This window comes from Elephas maximus, chromosome 15 (genome assembly GCF_024166365.1).
Source record: "Elephas maximus indicus isolate mEleMax1 chromosome 15, mEleMax1 primary haplotype, whole genome shotgun sequence".
Classification (NCBI taxonomy): domain Eukaryota; kingdom Metazoa; phylum Chordata; class Mammalia; order Proboscidea; family Elephantidae; genus Elephas; species Elephas maximus.
The window spans coordinates 22,807,787-22,825,669 of record NC_064833.1 but is presented as its reverse complement, the minus strand read 5'-3'; the positions used below and the strand labels follow the sequence as shown (position 1 = coordinate 22,825,669).

Here is a 17,883-nt window from a genome sequence, read left to right as displayed (position 1 = left end):
GGACGTATCCCCCTGTGGATGGGTGGGGGGGGCTTGGTGGTAACCCAAAAAAGGTCAGCAGTTCAAATTCACCAGCTGCTCCTTGGAAACCCTATGGGACAGTTCTACTCTGTTCTATAGGGTCACTATGAGCTGGAATCGACTCACTGGCAATGGGTTTGAGTTTTTTTTTTTTTGGTTATTTATATCAACTATATGCAAAGGAAATCCATAATAGAGGTTATCATTTTACTGAGTTCATACTAGATATTGCATTGTGCTAGGCATTTTATACTATATACTGCCTTGAAACAGCTATCACCATTCCTATTTGAGACATCTTCAGCTTTGCTATTGTGTGATGAGGTAAGAGACACATATACACTGTTAGATGCAAGAGAAAGAGGCAGTAGTAGCTCTTGAGGAAAATCAGGTTTCTGTGTTATGAAAACTACAAAGAAACTAGAAAAGGAGACAATATAGAATGAAAGTAAACATTTCACATGGCGAGTCCATTTCCCTCCTCTGAAATATCCACATCTGGACACTTCAGTGGTCTGAAGTAGCTTTATCTTTTGTAGGCATTCATTATCCTTTTCCTCAAAGCATTTTACATTTGTAAAGATTCCATGAAGGTGAGGTTATCAGATTCCTGGGTCTTTTTTTTTTAAGCAAAGGCTGAAGGGGCTCAACCTTCTGAAGGAAGGGAAAGAATCCTACCTGAGGTGAGCGACACAAGATTGTTTGGCAACCCATGGCAATTAGCCCTGTATCTTAGGTGTAGCAAGAAAAGAAGTAAATGTCAGGCATTTTCTCACTAGGGAGAGCTAGAATGGTTTAGGGTACATTTACATTGTTTGAAAGAAAACTAAACCTTGAAAATCAGTATCGTCTAATCATGCATGCTACAAACAGCCATCCTAAACCTTTACATGCAATTGAGAGGCAACTGACTGTGAATTCTGTTTTTTTTTTTTTTTTTTTAACTATTATTTTAATATTGAATAGCAAATGGAAAAACATATTTTGATGAGCTAGGGTTTTTAAACTTTTGAACGTCAACTTAAGGATAGTCAGTACAGTGAACGCTACCTAATGCAGAGAACCTCTGGAATGTGACTTTTGATTCTCTTTATTTCTGTGTAGGCTTTTTGGTTTTGGTTTTAGCAGACCTTCAATTTGGATGTTTAGAGAAACAAGCATCATTGCTTTGTTCCTGAGGAAGGTCAGAGATAAATTTTTTTCCAAAAAATTTACTTACATATCAAAATTTGGTATTTTAAGAGGGAGTTTAAAAAATAAATATTAGACAAAAATGAACTCAAAATGGGTCACAGATTTAAACACAAAACTACACAACATCTAGAAGATGACACAGGAGAAAGTCTAGGTGAACCTGGGTTTGACGATGACTATTTAGATACACTCATACTCATAATGACCCTATAGGACAGAGTAGAACCACCCCACAGAGTTTCCAAGGAGCGCCTGGTGGATTCAAACTGCCAACCCTTTGGTTAACAGCCGTAGCACTTAACCACTATGCCACCAGGGTTTATAGGGTCGCTATGAATTGGAATTGACTCGACAGCACTGGGTTTTTTCGGTTTTGTATTTAGATACGATATGAAAAGCATGATCCATGAAAGAAAAAGCTGGTAACTTGGACTTCACTAAAATTAAAATATCTGCTCTGTGAAACACATTAAGAAACTGAAAGAGCAAGCCACAGATTGGGAGAAAATATCTGCAAGACACATATATGATAAAAGACTTGTATCCGAAATATACAAAGCATGCTTAAAATTCAGCAATAAGAAAACCAGCAATCCAATTACAAAATGAGCGAAAGGCTGGACAGACATACAGATGGCAAATAAGCATATGAAAAGACGCTCATTATCATATACCATTACGGAATTGCAAATTAAAACCATGAGATACCAACACACACCTATTAACCAGTTGCCATGGAGTTGATTCCCGCTCATGGCGACCCCCATGTATGTCAGAGTAGAGCTGTACTTTAAAGGGTTTTCGATGGCTAAGTTTTCAAAAGTAGATCATCACACCTTTCTTCTGAGCCACCTCTAGACGGACTGGAACTTCCAACCTGTTAGTTAGCAGCCATGCACCTTAACTGTTTGCATCACCCAGAGATGGCTAACATTCAAAACACTGACAACACAAAATGCTGCCCAGGATGCGGAGCAAAAGGGACTTTAATTCACTGTTGCTAGGAATGCAAAATGACACAGCCACATGGGAAGACAGTCTGGCAGTTCCTTGCAAAACCAAACATAGGCTTACCATATGATCCAGTAGTCCTGCTCCTATGTATTTACCCAAATGAGTTGAAAACATAAAAATTTGCAAATGTTTATAGCAGTCTTATTAATAATCACCAAAAACTGAAAGAAACCAAGATGTCTTTCAATAGGAGAATGGATAAACAAACTGTGATACATCCATATAATGGAGTATTAGTCAGTGATTAAAAAGAAATGTGGTATCAGGCTACAAAAGACATGCTGGAATCTTAAATGCATACTACTAAGTGTTGCTATGAGTCGGAATCGACTCGACAGCACTGGGTTTTTTTTGGGAAGTGAAAGAAGCCAGTATAAAAAGCTATATACTATACGATTCTAGTTTTTATATGATTCTATTTCACGGTCTGGAAAAGGCAAAACCACAGAGACAGTACAAAGGTCAGTGGTTGCCAGGAGTTCAGGAAAAAGGGGGAAAGGATGAATAGGTGGAGCACAGGGCACTTTTAGGGCAGTAAAACTACTCCCTATGATACTGTAATGGTGGACACATAATGTAATGAATTGTCAAAACACACAGGACTGTACATCACAAATAGTGAACTCTAATGTAAACTATGGACTTTATATTAACATATCAATATTGGTTAATCAATTGTAACAAATGTATCACAGGGATGTAAGATATTAATAATAAGAAAAACAGTATGCTGGGGGAAGGGAACTCTGTATTTTCGATACAATTTTTCTGTAAATCTAAAATTGCTTTAAAAAATAAAGTCTATTAAAAAATAAGTAGCAGTTACAAGATAAACATAGCAAAAATCAGTTGGATTCCTCTACAGCAACAAAGAGAACTTTGAAGAGGGAATCACAAAATCAATACCATTTACAATAACCCCCAAGAAGATAAACAACATAGGAACAAATCTAACCAGAGACGTAAAAGACCTATACAAAGAAAACTATAAGACACTACTGCAAGAAACCAAAAGAGACCTAAAAAAACCAAAAACCAAACCCAGTGCCATCGAGTCGATTTCAACTCATAGCAACCCTATAGCGACCCTATAGGACGCAGTAGAACTGCCCCACAGAGTTTCCAAGGAGCGCCTGGCGGATTCAAACAGCCGACCCTTTGGTTAGCAGCCGTAGCACTTAACCACCATGCCAAGAGACCTATATAAGTGGAAAAACATACCTTGCTCTTGGGTAGGAAGACTAACATGGAGAAAATGTCAATTCTACCCAAGGGGATCTACAGATACAATGGAATCCCAATCCAAATTCCAAAGACATTTTTTAATGAGATGGAGAAATAAATCACCAACTTCATATGGTAGAGGAAGAGGCCCTGGATAAGTAAAGCATTACTGAAGAAGAACAAAGTGGGAGGCCTCACAGTACCTGATTTTAGAACTTATTATACTGCCACAGTAGCCGAAACAGCCTGGTACTGGTACAACAACAGATACATAGACCAATGGAACAGAACTGAGAACCCAGACGTAAATTCATCCACCTATGAGCAGCTGATATTTGACAAAGGCCCAAAGTCCATTAATTGGGGAAAAGATAGTCTCTTTAACAAACGGTGCTGGCATAACTGGATATCTACCTGCAAAAAATGAAACAAGATGTACAAAAACTAACTCAAAAGGGATCAAAGACCTAAATATAAAATCGAAAACAATAAGGATCATAGAAGAAAAAATAGGGACAATGATAGGAGCCCTAATACATGGCATAAACAGAATACAAACCATAACTAACAATGCACAAACACCAGAAGAGAAACTAGGTAAATGGGAGCTCCTAAAAAAATCAAACATATAGGCTCATCAAAAGACTTCACCAAAAGAGGAAAATGAAAACCTACAGACTGGGAAAAAAATTTTGGCTACAACATATCTGATCAGGGTCTAATCTCTAAAATCTACAAGATACTGCGAAACCTCAACAACAAAAAGACAAATAACCCAATTAAAAAACAGACAAAGGATATGAACAGGCACCTCACCAAAGAAGACATTGAGGCAGCTATCAGATACAGGAGGAAATGCTCACAATCATTAGTCACTAAAGAAATGCAAATCAAAACTACAATGAGATACCATCTCTTACCTCAACAAGGCTAACAGTAATCCAAAAAAACACAAAAATACTAAATGTTGCAGAGGTGTGGAAATACTGGAACACTTATATACTATTGGGAATGTAAAATGGTACAACTTTGAAAATCAATTTGACACTTCCTTAAAAAGCTAGCAATAGAAGTACCATACAATCCAGTGATCCCACTCCCTGGAATATATCCAAGAGAAATAAGAGCCATCACATGAATAGATATATGCACACCCCTGTTCGCTGCAGCACTGTTTACAATAGCAAAAAGATGGAAACAACCTAGGTACCCACCAACAGTCAAAGGGATAAACAAATTATGGTACATTCACACAATGGAATACTATGCCACGATAAAGAATAACAATAAATCCATGAAATATCTCACAACATGGATGAATCTGGAAGGCATTATGCAGAGTAAAATTAGTCAGTCGCAAAACGACAAATATTGTATGAGAACACCATTACAAGAACTCAAGAAAAGTTTAAATACAAAAGAAAGCATTCTTTGATAGTTATGAGGGTGGGGAGGGAGGGAGAGGGGAATTTACTAACTAGATAGTAGACAAGAATTATCTTAGGTGAAGGGAAGGACAACACACAATACAGGGGAAGTCAGTAAAACTGGACTAAACCAAAAGCTAAGAAGTTTCCTGAACACAACCAAGCACTCCGAGGGACAGAGTAGCAGGGGCTGGGGTGTGGGGACCATAGTTTTGGAGAACATCTAGGTCAGCTGGCATAACAAAATTTATTAAGAAAATGTTCTGCATCCCACTTTGGTGAGTGGTGTCTGGAGTCTTGAAAGGTTGCAAGGGGCAATCTAAGATGCATCAATTGGTCCCAACCCACCTAGAGCGAAGGAGAATGAAGAACACCAAAGACACAAGGAAAATATTAGCCCAAGAGACAAAACGGCTACATAAACCAGAGACTCTATCAGCCTGACACCAGAGTAACTAGATGGTACCCAACTACCACCAATGACCACCCTGACAGGGAACATGACAAAGAATCCCTGATGGAGCAGGAGAAAAGTGGGGTGCAGCACTCAAATCATGTAAAAAGACCAAGCTTAATGGTCTGACTGAGACTGGAGGAACCCTTGAAGACACAGCCCCCGGATGCTCTGTTAACTCAGAACTAAAACCATTCCCAAAGTCGACTCTTCACACAAAGCGTAGACTGGACTATAAAACATAAAACAATACTCTTGAAGAATGTGCTTCTTGGTTCAAACAGATACATAAGACTAAATGGATGGCTCCTGTCTGGAGGCAGGATGAGAAGGCACAAAGGGACAGAAGCTGGCTGGATAGACACAGGAATCCTGGGGTGGGAAGAGGAAGTGTGCTGTCACAACACAGGGATTGCATCTAGTGTCATATAACAATATATGTATTAATTTTTATATGAGAAATTAACTGGAGCTGTTAACTTTCACCTAAGCACAATTAAAAAAAAAAAATGAATTGCAGTTCTACCATTAAAATTACAAGAGAAAAAAATTCAAAGATTAAAATTAGAACACCTTTCAGAAAAGGAGGATGAGAACCACTGCACAACTTGAATGTAATCAATGTCACCGAATTGAACAAGTAGAAATTGTTGAACTGGTAAATGTTTTGTTGTGTATATTTTCAACAACAGCAACAAAATAAATTAAAAAAAAATTAGAACTCCATTATTTTTTAAAGTCATGGAATAAAATCTAAAGATGATTTTCACAATTTTACAGTGCAACTGAGAGGTATAAAACAAAAAATGCTGAACTGGACCTCAGGATTACTGCGTTTTCTACTTCTGCTTAATTACCAGTTAGCTTTGTGACCTCGGGTAAGTCAGTTGCCTGGGCCATAAAATGAGAGCAGTTAAGCTAGATGATCTTTAAGAGTCCCTCAGGTTTAAATTTCTGTGATCTCAAATCAATTGATTCCATTAGAGAAACAAAGAGGCCCTTAAATGAGTCCTGATTTCTGCCCTCAGTTATAACCATTTTGAAGACTTCTCTTAGCTGACTCCTCTGTTCAACTCCAAATAGCTTAAGTGGCAAGGAATGATCATACATATGAAAAAGTGAGTCACTATTCTTTCCTTTCAGGTTAAATGCTGTTTATCCTGTCCTCATGAGTAGTTATATTTTGGAACCAACCCTGCTTATATGAATCAGAACAACACTCAAGAAGAAAAACCAGTATTAACGTTCTCTATTCAGCTCAGATGGACGGTATCTTAAGACCAAGTGTGGAAATAGCAAATCTGATCCTCCGAAAGATCACCTCTTCATTTTCTGATGTAATTACCATTAGAGCTGATCAAATCAAAACACTGCTAAGAAGAAAGCTCTGTGAAAGCCACTGTGGCTGTCAGGACATTTCTGAATAAATCCAACACTCCCTGTTGACCACTGAAGCTGGGAAATTTGTAGAGTTGAGTCAAATAAAACTGCCATAAAGTACTATTGTCCTGATCCTTCTGTCTATCTTACACTAAGTAAAAATAGCAAATTGAATTTATATTTGTGTACATATTCCTACATGGCATGAATTGACATGCTTTCATTTTCTTCCACTGTATTCAAAGTATGGGCAGAACTTTGAAACCTTCTAATGTTAGTATCAAAATTGTTCATTTTCTTATCCTGAAATCCATCAAATCATATGAAAATGAATTAGAAGTTGTCCCTCATTCCACCCTCGAGAGTGTAGCTACAAACTTCCAAACACTAAAAATTATAATAGAAATAAGCAGTTAGACTTCAATGTTCTAACAATTACGTAAATGTTTTCACGTCATTCCTATGTTAATGCGCCAAGCATTGGCAGGGAGCTTAGAGTAATGGCTAAAATTTCCTTTGTACTGAAAAACAGTCAAAATACCACTTTCAAAAAAGAAAAAAATTGTTAACTAGGCAGGACTGAAGTACTTATATTTTAACATAAAACGTAAAGAATCAATAAAAACCTCCAATGTCTTTTTTAAATACATTTTTTGAGTTACTGTCATGTTGATCTATAATCCAGTATCTTACTTAAAGATAGAAAAGGTAGGATCTTAAATGTTCTGCATTTTGAGACATTTTCCTTTGGTGAAGAAAAATAGTTTCTTTCAGTGTGAGAGAAAAAAACTTCCAAATGTAGCAAGTAGAAGTCAGTCAGGTGATGTACCTCCACCAGCTCCTCACTGCCCATGGGATAGAACACAAACTTCTGAGGCCCTTCAAATTCAGATCCCAAGCTATCTTTCCAGATGACACTCACTGTTTTCCAAAGACCCTTAAAAAACTGAAGGCTTTTACACAGACCTTCTCTTACGTAAAAATTTCTTTCTCCTGCTAGCAAGCTCTTTTCCATTCTTTAAGGCCTAGCTCAAATGTTACTTCTCCATGGACATTCCAGCATTCCAGACAGGGTTTGTGGCTCCTTTCTTGGGTTTCCAACATATATTGTTCTTAACCTTCTCTTAGCAACTACCACTTCGTATTAAAATTTATCTGTTCCTATGTCTCACCATTTTATTAACTTAATATGACAGTCATATTTGTACACACAAAACACAACACAGTGGCAAACAGAAGATGCTCAATAAATAACTACACACATACATTCTCGTTGCCGTAGAGTCAATTTCAAATCATGGCACACCTACAGAACAGAGGAGAACTGCCTCACAGGGTATTCAAAGAGCAGCTGGTAGATTCGAATAACAACCTTTTGGTTAGCAGCTGAGTGAGCTCTTAACCACTGTGCCAACTGGTGAATAAATTAATGCTGGAAACCAGTACTACCACACTGGATAATGTAGTATTTTATATTAAAATAAACTAAGTTTCTGAAGGCACTAGGGACAAAGAACACCTAACGTGAAAAGGCTTCTCTTTTAAAATGTGTTATCATTTTTCTGTGGAGGATTATTCATTTAAAAGCTGTGAGGGAGTTCCTGGGTGGCAAAAACAGTTAAGCGCTCAACTAGCTGAAAGGTTAGAACCCACCCAGAGGCACCTCAGAAGACAGGCTTGGCAATCTGCTTCCAAACCCTATGGAGCAGTTCTACTCTACACACATGGAGTTGCCATGAGTCAGAATCGACTCGATAGCAACTAATAACAACGACGACAATACGTAGAACTATAAAGGACATTTTTGGGACAACGGAGGAAATCTGAATATGGGGATAGGGTATGATAATGGTATTGTGGATATTAGGAAGAATCTCCTTATTCGTAGGAATATTAAGTATTTAGGGAGGACAATCATGATGAAGCTTATTTTCAAATGACTTAGAAAAAAAGACTTTTACTAAATGGACAACAGATAAGTGGTAACTTTGGTGAAGGGTAAGACAGTACACAATACTAGGGAAGCCAGCACAACTCGTCCAAGGCAAGGTCATGGAAGCTCCACAGACACATCCAAATTCCCTGAGGGACCGAATTACTGGGCTGAGGGCTGTGGGGACCATGGTCTCAGGGAACATCTAGCTCAACTGGCATAACATAGTTTAAAAAGAAAATGTTCTACGTTCTACTTGGTGAGTAGCATCTGCGGTCTTAAAAGCTTATGAGCAGCCATCTAAGATACTTCACTGGTCTCACCCCTTCACGAGCAAGGAAGAATGAAGAAAACTAAAGACACAAGAGAAAGATTAGCCCAAAGGACTGTTGGACAACAACTACCACAGCCTCCACCAGATTTAGTGCAGTACAACTAGATGGTGCCCAGCTACCACCACTGACTGCTCTGACAGGGATCATAACAGAGGGTCCCAGACAGAGCTGGAGAAAAATGCAGAACAAAATTCTAACTTTCAAAAAAAAAAAAAAAGACCAGACTTACTGGCCTGACAGAGACTGGAGAAACCCTCAGAGTATGGCCCCCAGACACCATTTTAGCTCAGTAATGAAGTCACTCCCAAGGTTCACCCTTCAGCCAGAGATTAGAGAGGCCCATAAGACAAACTGAGACTAAAGGGGCACACCAGCCCAGGGGCAAGGACTAGAAGGCAGGAGGGGACAGCAAAGCTGGTAATAGGGAGCCCAAGGTCGAGAAGGGAGAGTGTTGACATGTTGTGGGGTTGTTAACCAATGTCATAAAACAATATGTGTACTAATTGTTTAATGAGAAACTAGTTTGTTCTGTAAGCCTTCATCTAAAGTACAATAAAAAAACAGGGTATGCCTGCATGTATATATGTGTATACACACACACACACATATATATATACATACATACATATACAGAGAAAGAGAAAAATAAAGTAAATGTGGTAAAACAATAATTGGTGAATTGAGCTGAAAAGTATATGAGTTATGAGTGTTCACTGCACTACTCTTTAAATTTTTCTGAACTTTAAATTTTCAAAAATAAAGTATTAGGGAGAAAAACTGACATGGGAAACTTAAACTAAAGAATGGGATAAGGTATCTGTGTGTGTGTGTGTGTGTGTGTGTGTGTGTATTTTCAAAGCAAAACTGTTGGAAAGATGCTACAGTAGCTCCCACAGTGCAAGGCTAAGTGGAGCCAAGTACCAGGAAGTACGCAGAGAGCAGGCACTCCTGGGGTCTCAGCAGTAGACGTCTGGGAACCTTCCTTCTGTTTACCAACAGTCTGCACATTCTGTACCTCAGGTCCACATCTCTCTAGTATATTTCAAAATGAGTGTTATCGATATTCATTGAATGGTATACGCATTTTAAAAATCCATGAATATAATTCCGTAGTTGATCTGTTTTACACTCAAACTGATTTCAGTTTTCTAAATCCTGTTGCTATGCATTCTTCCACAAGCAGTCCTCTCATCAAAAAGCTTCTGAAATCAGTTATTAAGTAAACAACTCTGACTCTTCAGAAGTACCTGGGCCATCTTTAAAACTGCAATGATCCTCTCTCCCATATATTTTAAATGGGTTCAACGGATCTTATAACTATACAATGTCAACCCATCTCAACTCCATTTTGGAATAACGCAGAAATAAATGAGTACAAATAAATCCCGAATGTCCACTGCTTATTTGTTCACAATAAGTAAGTCAAAATAATGCTTATTCCAAACGACCAGGTTCCCAGAAGCCCCAACAAGGAGTGAAGGGCGGGCATGGTTCACCAGGATTCGGGGGCCTAGATGATGCTCTAGCTCCTTTTGTTTCAGGTGAATTCCCACAACCATTTCTTAAAACAATAACCATTACAAAGGTAATGCAGCAGTGTGTAAAATTTTCATAATAAAATGCTATTTTAAAACCTTCATTACAACTGCAACTACTGCACACTAAATTTGGGTCTTTCTTTCTAAAGGCCAAATATACCCATAGTGGTGATGTAATGGAATTATATAATATTTTTCTTCTTCGGTATTTTTTCAGATAAACTCTGTAACATGATTATATTTATCATACCAAAAAAAAAAAAAAGTTTTATAAAATCATAACAAAAAAAAGTTTTTAAACAAAAAAAGGGATTCACTCAAAAATCGTATTCACTCATGTATCCCAGCGATTGAGGCTTGGAAGGGAACTGACTGGTCCTCTAGTCCATCTTCCCAGTCTAATGTCCAGTGTTCTCCAAAAATAACAACAACAAAAACTCCTCCCAATCATTAACGCCACTGTTAACTGTTCATACTGTTCCCACTTATTTATAAATCCGAAGAACTGAGCAATAAATTGTTTACGACTACAGACTCACTGATCTGTTTTGTTTAGATTATTGGCACAGAGAATTCCCAGCCAAAGCAGCAACTGTACTTTATACTGCACGTTATAAAAATTAAATACTAAATATCAGAGGTTGAATCTGTATGACTAAAACCTTCCAATGTTTTATACAAATTTTCCCATTAATCTTAAACACACATTTATTTCCTCTAAGAAATCTTCCCTAAAAGGTGATAAGAGAAATTTTTGTATTTCAGTCTACGTTCCTAAAATTTTCATCTTTCATGGTCAAGGAAATATGTATTCTTATTAAGAATATATTCGGTACAGTATATTTTGAGCGCTGGTGGTACAGTGGTTAAGAACTCAGGCTGGTAACCAAAAGGTCAGCAGTTCGTATCCACCAGCCACTCCTTGGAAACTCTATAGGGCAGTTCTATTTTGTCTCATAGGGGTCATTATGAGTCGCAATCAACTCAACGGCAACGGGTTTGGTTTTTTTGGTTTGTTGTACATAACTGGCTAATGTTCCTTAATGATGTTAACTGGCTGAACAACCCTTTACATGTTCCTAAACCTGTGTGCCTCATCCTCCTGGATCTAAAAAACAGTAATAATACCACCTTTCAAGGTAACTACAGGGAGGAAAAATATAAAGCATTACATGAATACAAGCAGTCATTCTTCTAGGGATTAGGGAAACTGTCTGAAAGACAATTTGACAATAGTAGTATAAAATGGCTTATATGTTACTTGCCGATTATCTTGAGGACAATGGCCATATTATTTTCGATTCTATTACATTTCAGTGAAATACTTAGCTTGGCGCCATTAGTTGGGGATACTGTACTGTGATTATGAAACTCAGGGACAGAAATTATACAAACCCTCAGCATCTCAGTGTTAGTAAATTAATACATATTTCAGCTCTCCCACCAATTAATATAATTTCAGCCTATCTTCTAATAATATCTTTACACAGAAACCAGTATTACAATTTCAACATATCGCAGACGTAAGGCAATTTTCTTTAAATATATATATAGTATTTACAAGTCGAGAGGAAAAGACCAACGTTCCAATTAAATAAAAAAATGGCAAAGGACATGAATGACTACAAAAAAAGAACTACAAATTGCTCAAATAATGTTCATAGTATCACTATGTTAGCGTAACAACATTCTTAAGCACTTATATGAAACTAGCGCTTTATAAATATTAACTCATTTAATTCTCACTTTGAAGAAGTATGTTAAGTACCATTATCACCTGATCTTATTAAAAAAAAAAGACAAGTCATACAGTGAGTAAATAATTGAGCTGAAACTAGATCCTTAGCAAACTGATTCTGTTTTTAAACACTATGTTATACTGCCCCTGGACTTAATTTAAATAATGTAAATTGAAGCTGTGATGTGATCCCATAATTTTCAAGGTATAGAACAATGTGTATAGGGCAATGTGTACTTTTTAAAAATTACAGGAAAAGAGGTAAGATTTATTCTTCGCTTCTTTGCAGCCTCCTGAATTAAAAATAATAATAATACTTTATGGGTTCATGTTCAAGACATTTTCACATAAAATAGTATTTTTGTTTACTCAACCACTTTGTGGGGCAAAATGAGTGAGTTTATCATTAACAAATGTTATCACTCCCACCACTTTAAAGGTGGGTGTGATAATTATCCTTTAGAAAAGAACAAATACAAAAAATTACTTCCATTTTTAAAAGCCATTAAAACCTGTTACAAACTATATATACTCCAATGATAAAAAGTTAAAAGAACAATAACACTACTTTCTCACCAGAGTTCATAAGTTTCCAAAGCTGATCTACCAGTGCTTCATTGCACAAGGGAGACTCCATGTTCTTAGTAAAGGGTGGATTCTTCGTCAACATGTTTAAAATCTTATGCCTGAAAGATTAAAAAAAAAAATGAATTAATTTTTGCCGACCATTAAATAAATCATTTGAAAATTATCTATAGTTCCTCTTTGTTATTTTATCATTTCCCCTCTTAGGTCTAGCTTTGTGTTTAATTTAGTTTCAAAAGTCATTCTATATATTACATTTTAAATATTTACTACTTGGTTTTTTCACTAAAAAATTCTGGCAGGTTTGCTCTTTCTAAATCTCCTTATTCGGCAATGAGGTCCTCTAAAACCTGACTATAACCAACCTCCCTTTGTAATCCTAACCAACCTTTTCTTTCTCACTTCCTAAAATGAACATTCCACTTTCCCTAGAAAAATTTACATAAAAGACTGGTTAGTAAGTATAAAAATCTGAAATGGGGCAAAAAATTAACATATAGGCCAAGAAGAAGCCTACATTTGAGATAATAAAATGAACATACACTTCATTATTACAGTATCTTTATAAAGCATGGAAATGTGTAGAAGCACTTTACATACGAAGATTAAAAAAAGTTTTCTTCAAAATAAGCTGTGTTTGAAAAGTCAATAAAGACAAGTACCCTGCCCCTCACAGAGATTAACAGTCAAACCCTACTATTGTAAGTTTGTATCTCTTGTGAGAGGCTACCTGAACACATTACAGGGTCCTCTGAAAATGTGTCAAAATAATAGGGCAATGTAATCAAAATAAGATTTGAAAAAGAAAATGTTTACTGCTATGAGCAGGATATACCATAAGAAGAGGATAAAGAGAGGAAAAGAGAAGTAAGGAAGCTATGGCAGTGGTCTAGCATTTAGTGAGGGACATAAACTTTATTAACAATACATTTTTAGAATGTCTTTCCAAAAGAAAATCAAATAATAGAATACATGAATAAATGCACAACATGCTTCCATATTTTCAAAAAAATAACAGTTGTTCCATCTATAATCTACTGAAAATATTCAGTTCACTTCAGGACTTACAAAACCAAAATATTATAACGCAAAAACTAACCTTACATAGGGTACAGGGTCAGTCTGAATCATATTAAGTAACCACTGTAGTTCTTCGTAACTCCTGTCCACTGAAAATATGGAAATGTATTTTTGTTAATTATAACAAATAACAAGCAGCAAGTAGGGAGTTTATGCTTAATATTTAAGACTCTGCCTTAGTTAGATTTCTAATCAGAGTTAAAGGTTATATTAGTAGGCATGTTTTTACATTTCTCATGCAATGGACCACTATGTAAATTTTATAAGCATTGTGCTTATATATAGCCAAGACATAAAATAGCATCAAGTGCCATGTTTTTCACTAAAACTTAAATCAATGGCATTTGACATAAAGCTAATTATAATTTATAGTAAATTTATTATTACGTACCCTAAACTAGAAATAATAACTCTAATTTGACAAAACTGTTCAAATAGAAGCGTGTTTCTAGATGTTTGGATCAAATTATAGGGAGGCTTCATACACAATGGTATCTCAGTAATATTATATATATGGTCAACCATTTTTCCCCAAGTGGTTTCTTCCATTTAAGACTAAATAGCAGTCTTAACTTTTCAACATAACATAAAAGGCAATCACAAAAACAGTGGTAGGAATATTAATGACATAAATAAGTTGACTCATTAACCATGTCATTCACCTTTTCAACAAGTTTTGTTTTTATGAATTTAAAAAGCTTTCCTTTATACTCAGAATTTTATTTCTAATGTTATCCATTTCTTCCATTTTCTAATTTGAGCACCAATATTTAAACATACTATTTAGCAATCACTGAAGTCTAAATCCATGGATTACATTTAAACACCACACGTTTAAACTATGCTTATTAGTTTGACATTCTTTTGGAAACCATACTATGCACCATTCTATTCCATTTCAGGTAGTACTAGTTCATGAAATCATCTTCATATTTATAAGACAGTGAACATCATCCATACAACTTGGGAAAGAAGGCTAGAAAAACTGGCATAGTTGAACATCACGACGCTAGACTTTATGAACTATTAAAATGCCAAAACAAAACTAGGAAATGACATAGGATAACAGTGTTTTTGGTATTTTTTCCAAGCAATTTCTTTTTTAAAATCACTATTTTCACCATCATTTCTCAAAACAGGCTATTTTAACCTTTGGTAAAATGATAAAACAAATGACAAATTTTTTCTGAACTTATGCCAACAAATATACACACTACATTATTCTTACCTTTTCTGTACTTTCTGACTATAAAGAAGTATTTCTACTGAAATGTACAGGAAACGATAAAGATTTGAGTATATTTTCCTCTACTTAACATTTTAAAGTCAACCAGTATCAGGAAAGCTGATTAATGGAAAAAGTACAAACGAGAATGGAAACAAAGAGAATGCTGACGCATTGTGAAAAATCTAACCAACGTCACGGAACAATCTGTATACAAATTTTTTAATTGAAACCTAATTTGCTGTGTAAACTTTCATCTAAAACACAATAAAGTATTATTAGAAAAAAATTATCTACCAGCATCTACTGAAGAACTTCCCTCATGCCCTCCTCTCTTCCCACAGGAAGATAAGAACTTTAGCATACTTTTTCTTTCTAATGCTTCCCATATTTTGGTGGAATAATCTGGAATTTTAGATACAGATTATATTTACATATTTCTTATACTTGCATATTATTTTTGAAGAATTACTTTTTAAATTTGCATTAAATCTTATAACTATTTCATCAAAAAAAAAAAAAAAAAGCTCAACTATTTTACAGGCAATAATTCCTTATCACTACCTGCTTCATTTCACATTTTCACCAATCTTGAATTATTTATTCTGATGAACTTTCAGGTCCATTGAAAAGATCTTTGGGAAATTTGCTTTTAAAAATGTTACAGAGGAGACATACTTCCAAGCTGTCAAAGCCATGTGATCGACAACTTGGAATAGTAGAAAATCCTATATCGTAATTTCCCCCAAAGATTACATGGCTGTTGGTTTACTGTTTTCTGACTCTTCACACTCTGAAGAAGTCAGAGGCCAGACTATTCCTTTACCTTGTAAATTCACCTATTTCTAATATTCCCAAGAACTTACAAAGTTTGTCCTTAACCTTAAAATTTGAAATTTCATCAGGATCCAGCTCAGGACTATTCCGTTCACACCCTTTGTAAGCATTCTCTTATTCCTTAGATTATGGCTTTTCTTCCACCTGTTCTAGCCTTCATGATTTAGTATTTTTCCTTTATAATTTTGATCTCTTTTATCTTTTTCCTTTGAGTGTTTGAAAATGTTTTGAATATGTATTATTCTGTCATTCAGTTTTTGGCCTTATTTTTTTTTTATATTCATGAAGCCTTGTCTAATCCCCCTACTAAAGTTCCTATTTATGTCCCTTGCTCTACTTTCATAGATAAAAATTTCTGCACAAGTGCAAGATGTTTTCCTCAATCCTTTTTCTAATGCTAGTTAGAAATTTTCAAAAATCTCCTATTTCTTAAAATAATATGTAATTAAAGCTACAGAATGATACACTGACTTCTAGGAATGGCCAAAGATACCCATAATTTTTTTTTTTTCCTCATTTAGTACTTTTTATACAGATTCTACATTTACCAAAAATTCTTTCTAAATCAAAGAGTCAAGAATTTAAAATCAAAAATACCTGTATTGTACATAATATGAAAGCATCAATAATATAAGACTGACTTTAAGAAGTAAATAGTTTTTTCAAAAATGATATGAGCTGACATCAGAAGAACTAAATGGTACCTGGCTACCACCATCAACCATTCTCATCAGGGCCACAAAAGATGGATCCTTATAGAATGGGGGGAAAAATGTGGAACAGAATTCAAATTCTTATAAAATTCAGACTTACTGGACAGGGTGAGACTAGAGGACTCCCCAAGACTATTGCCCTGAGATACACTTTAAGCCTTAAACTGAAATTACCCCTTGAGGTCACTTTTTAGCTAAACGACAGACTCGGCTGATAAAATAAAAGAATATCACCCATGAGTAATGGACTTCTTTAAGAAAAATCACCTATAGAAGACCAAATGATCAAAAATTAAAGAGAAAATGAGAAGGTAAAGGGGCAAGGAAACTAGAGTGCTAGAAATAGTATAACCAAAATGGAATAAATGAGAATAATGACACATTGTGAAAAATGTAACCAATATCACTGAATAATTTGTGTAAAAACTGTTGAATGGAAATCTAATTTACTGTGTAAACTTTCACCTTATACACAATAAAACATTAATTTAAAAAAAAGTGATATGAACATGTATTTGTAAAACACTACCTTTAGTATAATCAACAACTGCTTCCAAAGCTGCTATCCTAATGTCTACAAAATGGCCATACTCAGCATAAGACTTAAAAAGAGCTGGATCACTTGGCACATGTCCATTCTTCTGAAGCACCCGTATGGCTCTCAAACAACTGGGGGAAAAAAAGTAATTACAGTTAAATACTTTTGTTTAAGTGTACTGAATCAAATTTGTTTCCTAAGCATTTGAGATTAATTTGTGGCAGTATTTTCTCCAAAAGTTTAGTAATATATGCAAAAGGTTAAAACTGTTCATCTTTGAATCACTGAATCAACTTTTAGCAAATTCCAAAATAAATAAGCAGAACTTTTTGACAGCCACATACAAGGAAGCTGACAGAAGCAAGAAATTATTTAAAAAGAAGTCTGACAGTATAGGAACTTCTACAATATGTCCAGGGGGGCAGAAAATTGTGCAGATACCAAAAATAATGCTTTTGAAGAATTTCAGGTGATACGAGAAAATGTTTATGATATCAACATAAAAACTATATGTACAATATAATCTCAAGTAATTAAAAATTTACATAGTTAACTGAGAGAAAAAAGCTAGAAGACATTCTCTAAATACCTATGGATGGAAAATTCATATAAGATTTAATTTTCTCCCTTTACTTTACTATATTTTC

At 35.4% G+C, this 17,883-nt stretch overlaps 1 protein-coding gene across 2 annotated transcripts in view; it reads right to left on the bottom strand.

The window, feature by feature from the left end:
- The window catches only part of TAF2 (TATA-box binding protein associated factor 2), a 94,018-nt gene that overhangs the window by 31,239 nt on the left and 44,896 nt on the right, over positions 1-17,883 (bottom strand). For both annotated transcript variants that reach the window (XM_049853493.1, XM_049853494.1), the window contains exons 20-22: positions 17,228-17,367; positions 13,943-14,012; positions 12,835-12,944 (exon numbers count right to left, since the gene is read on the bottom strand). In XM_049853493.1, coding sequence (XP_049709450.1) covers positions 12,835-12,944; positions 13,943-14,012; positions 17,228-17,367 — 320 coding nt within the window. The remainder of the gene's footprint in view (positions 1-12,834; positions 12,945-13,942; positions 14,013-17,227; positions 17,368-17,883) is intronic.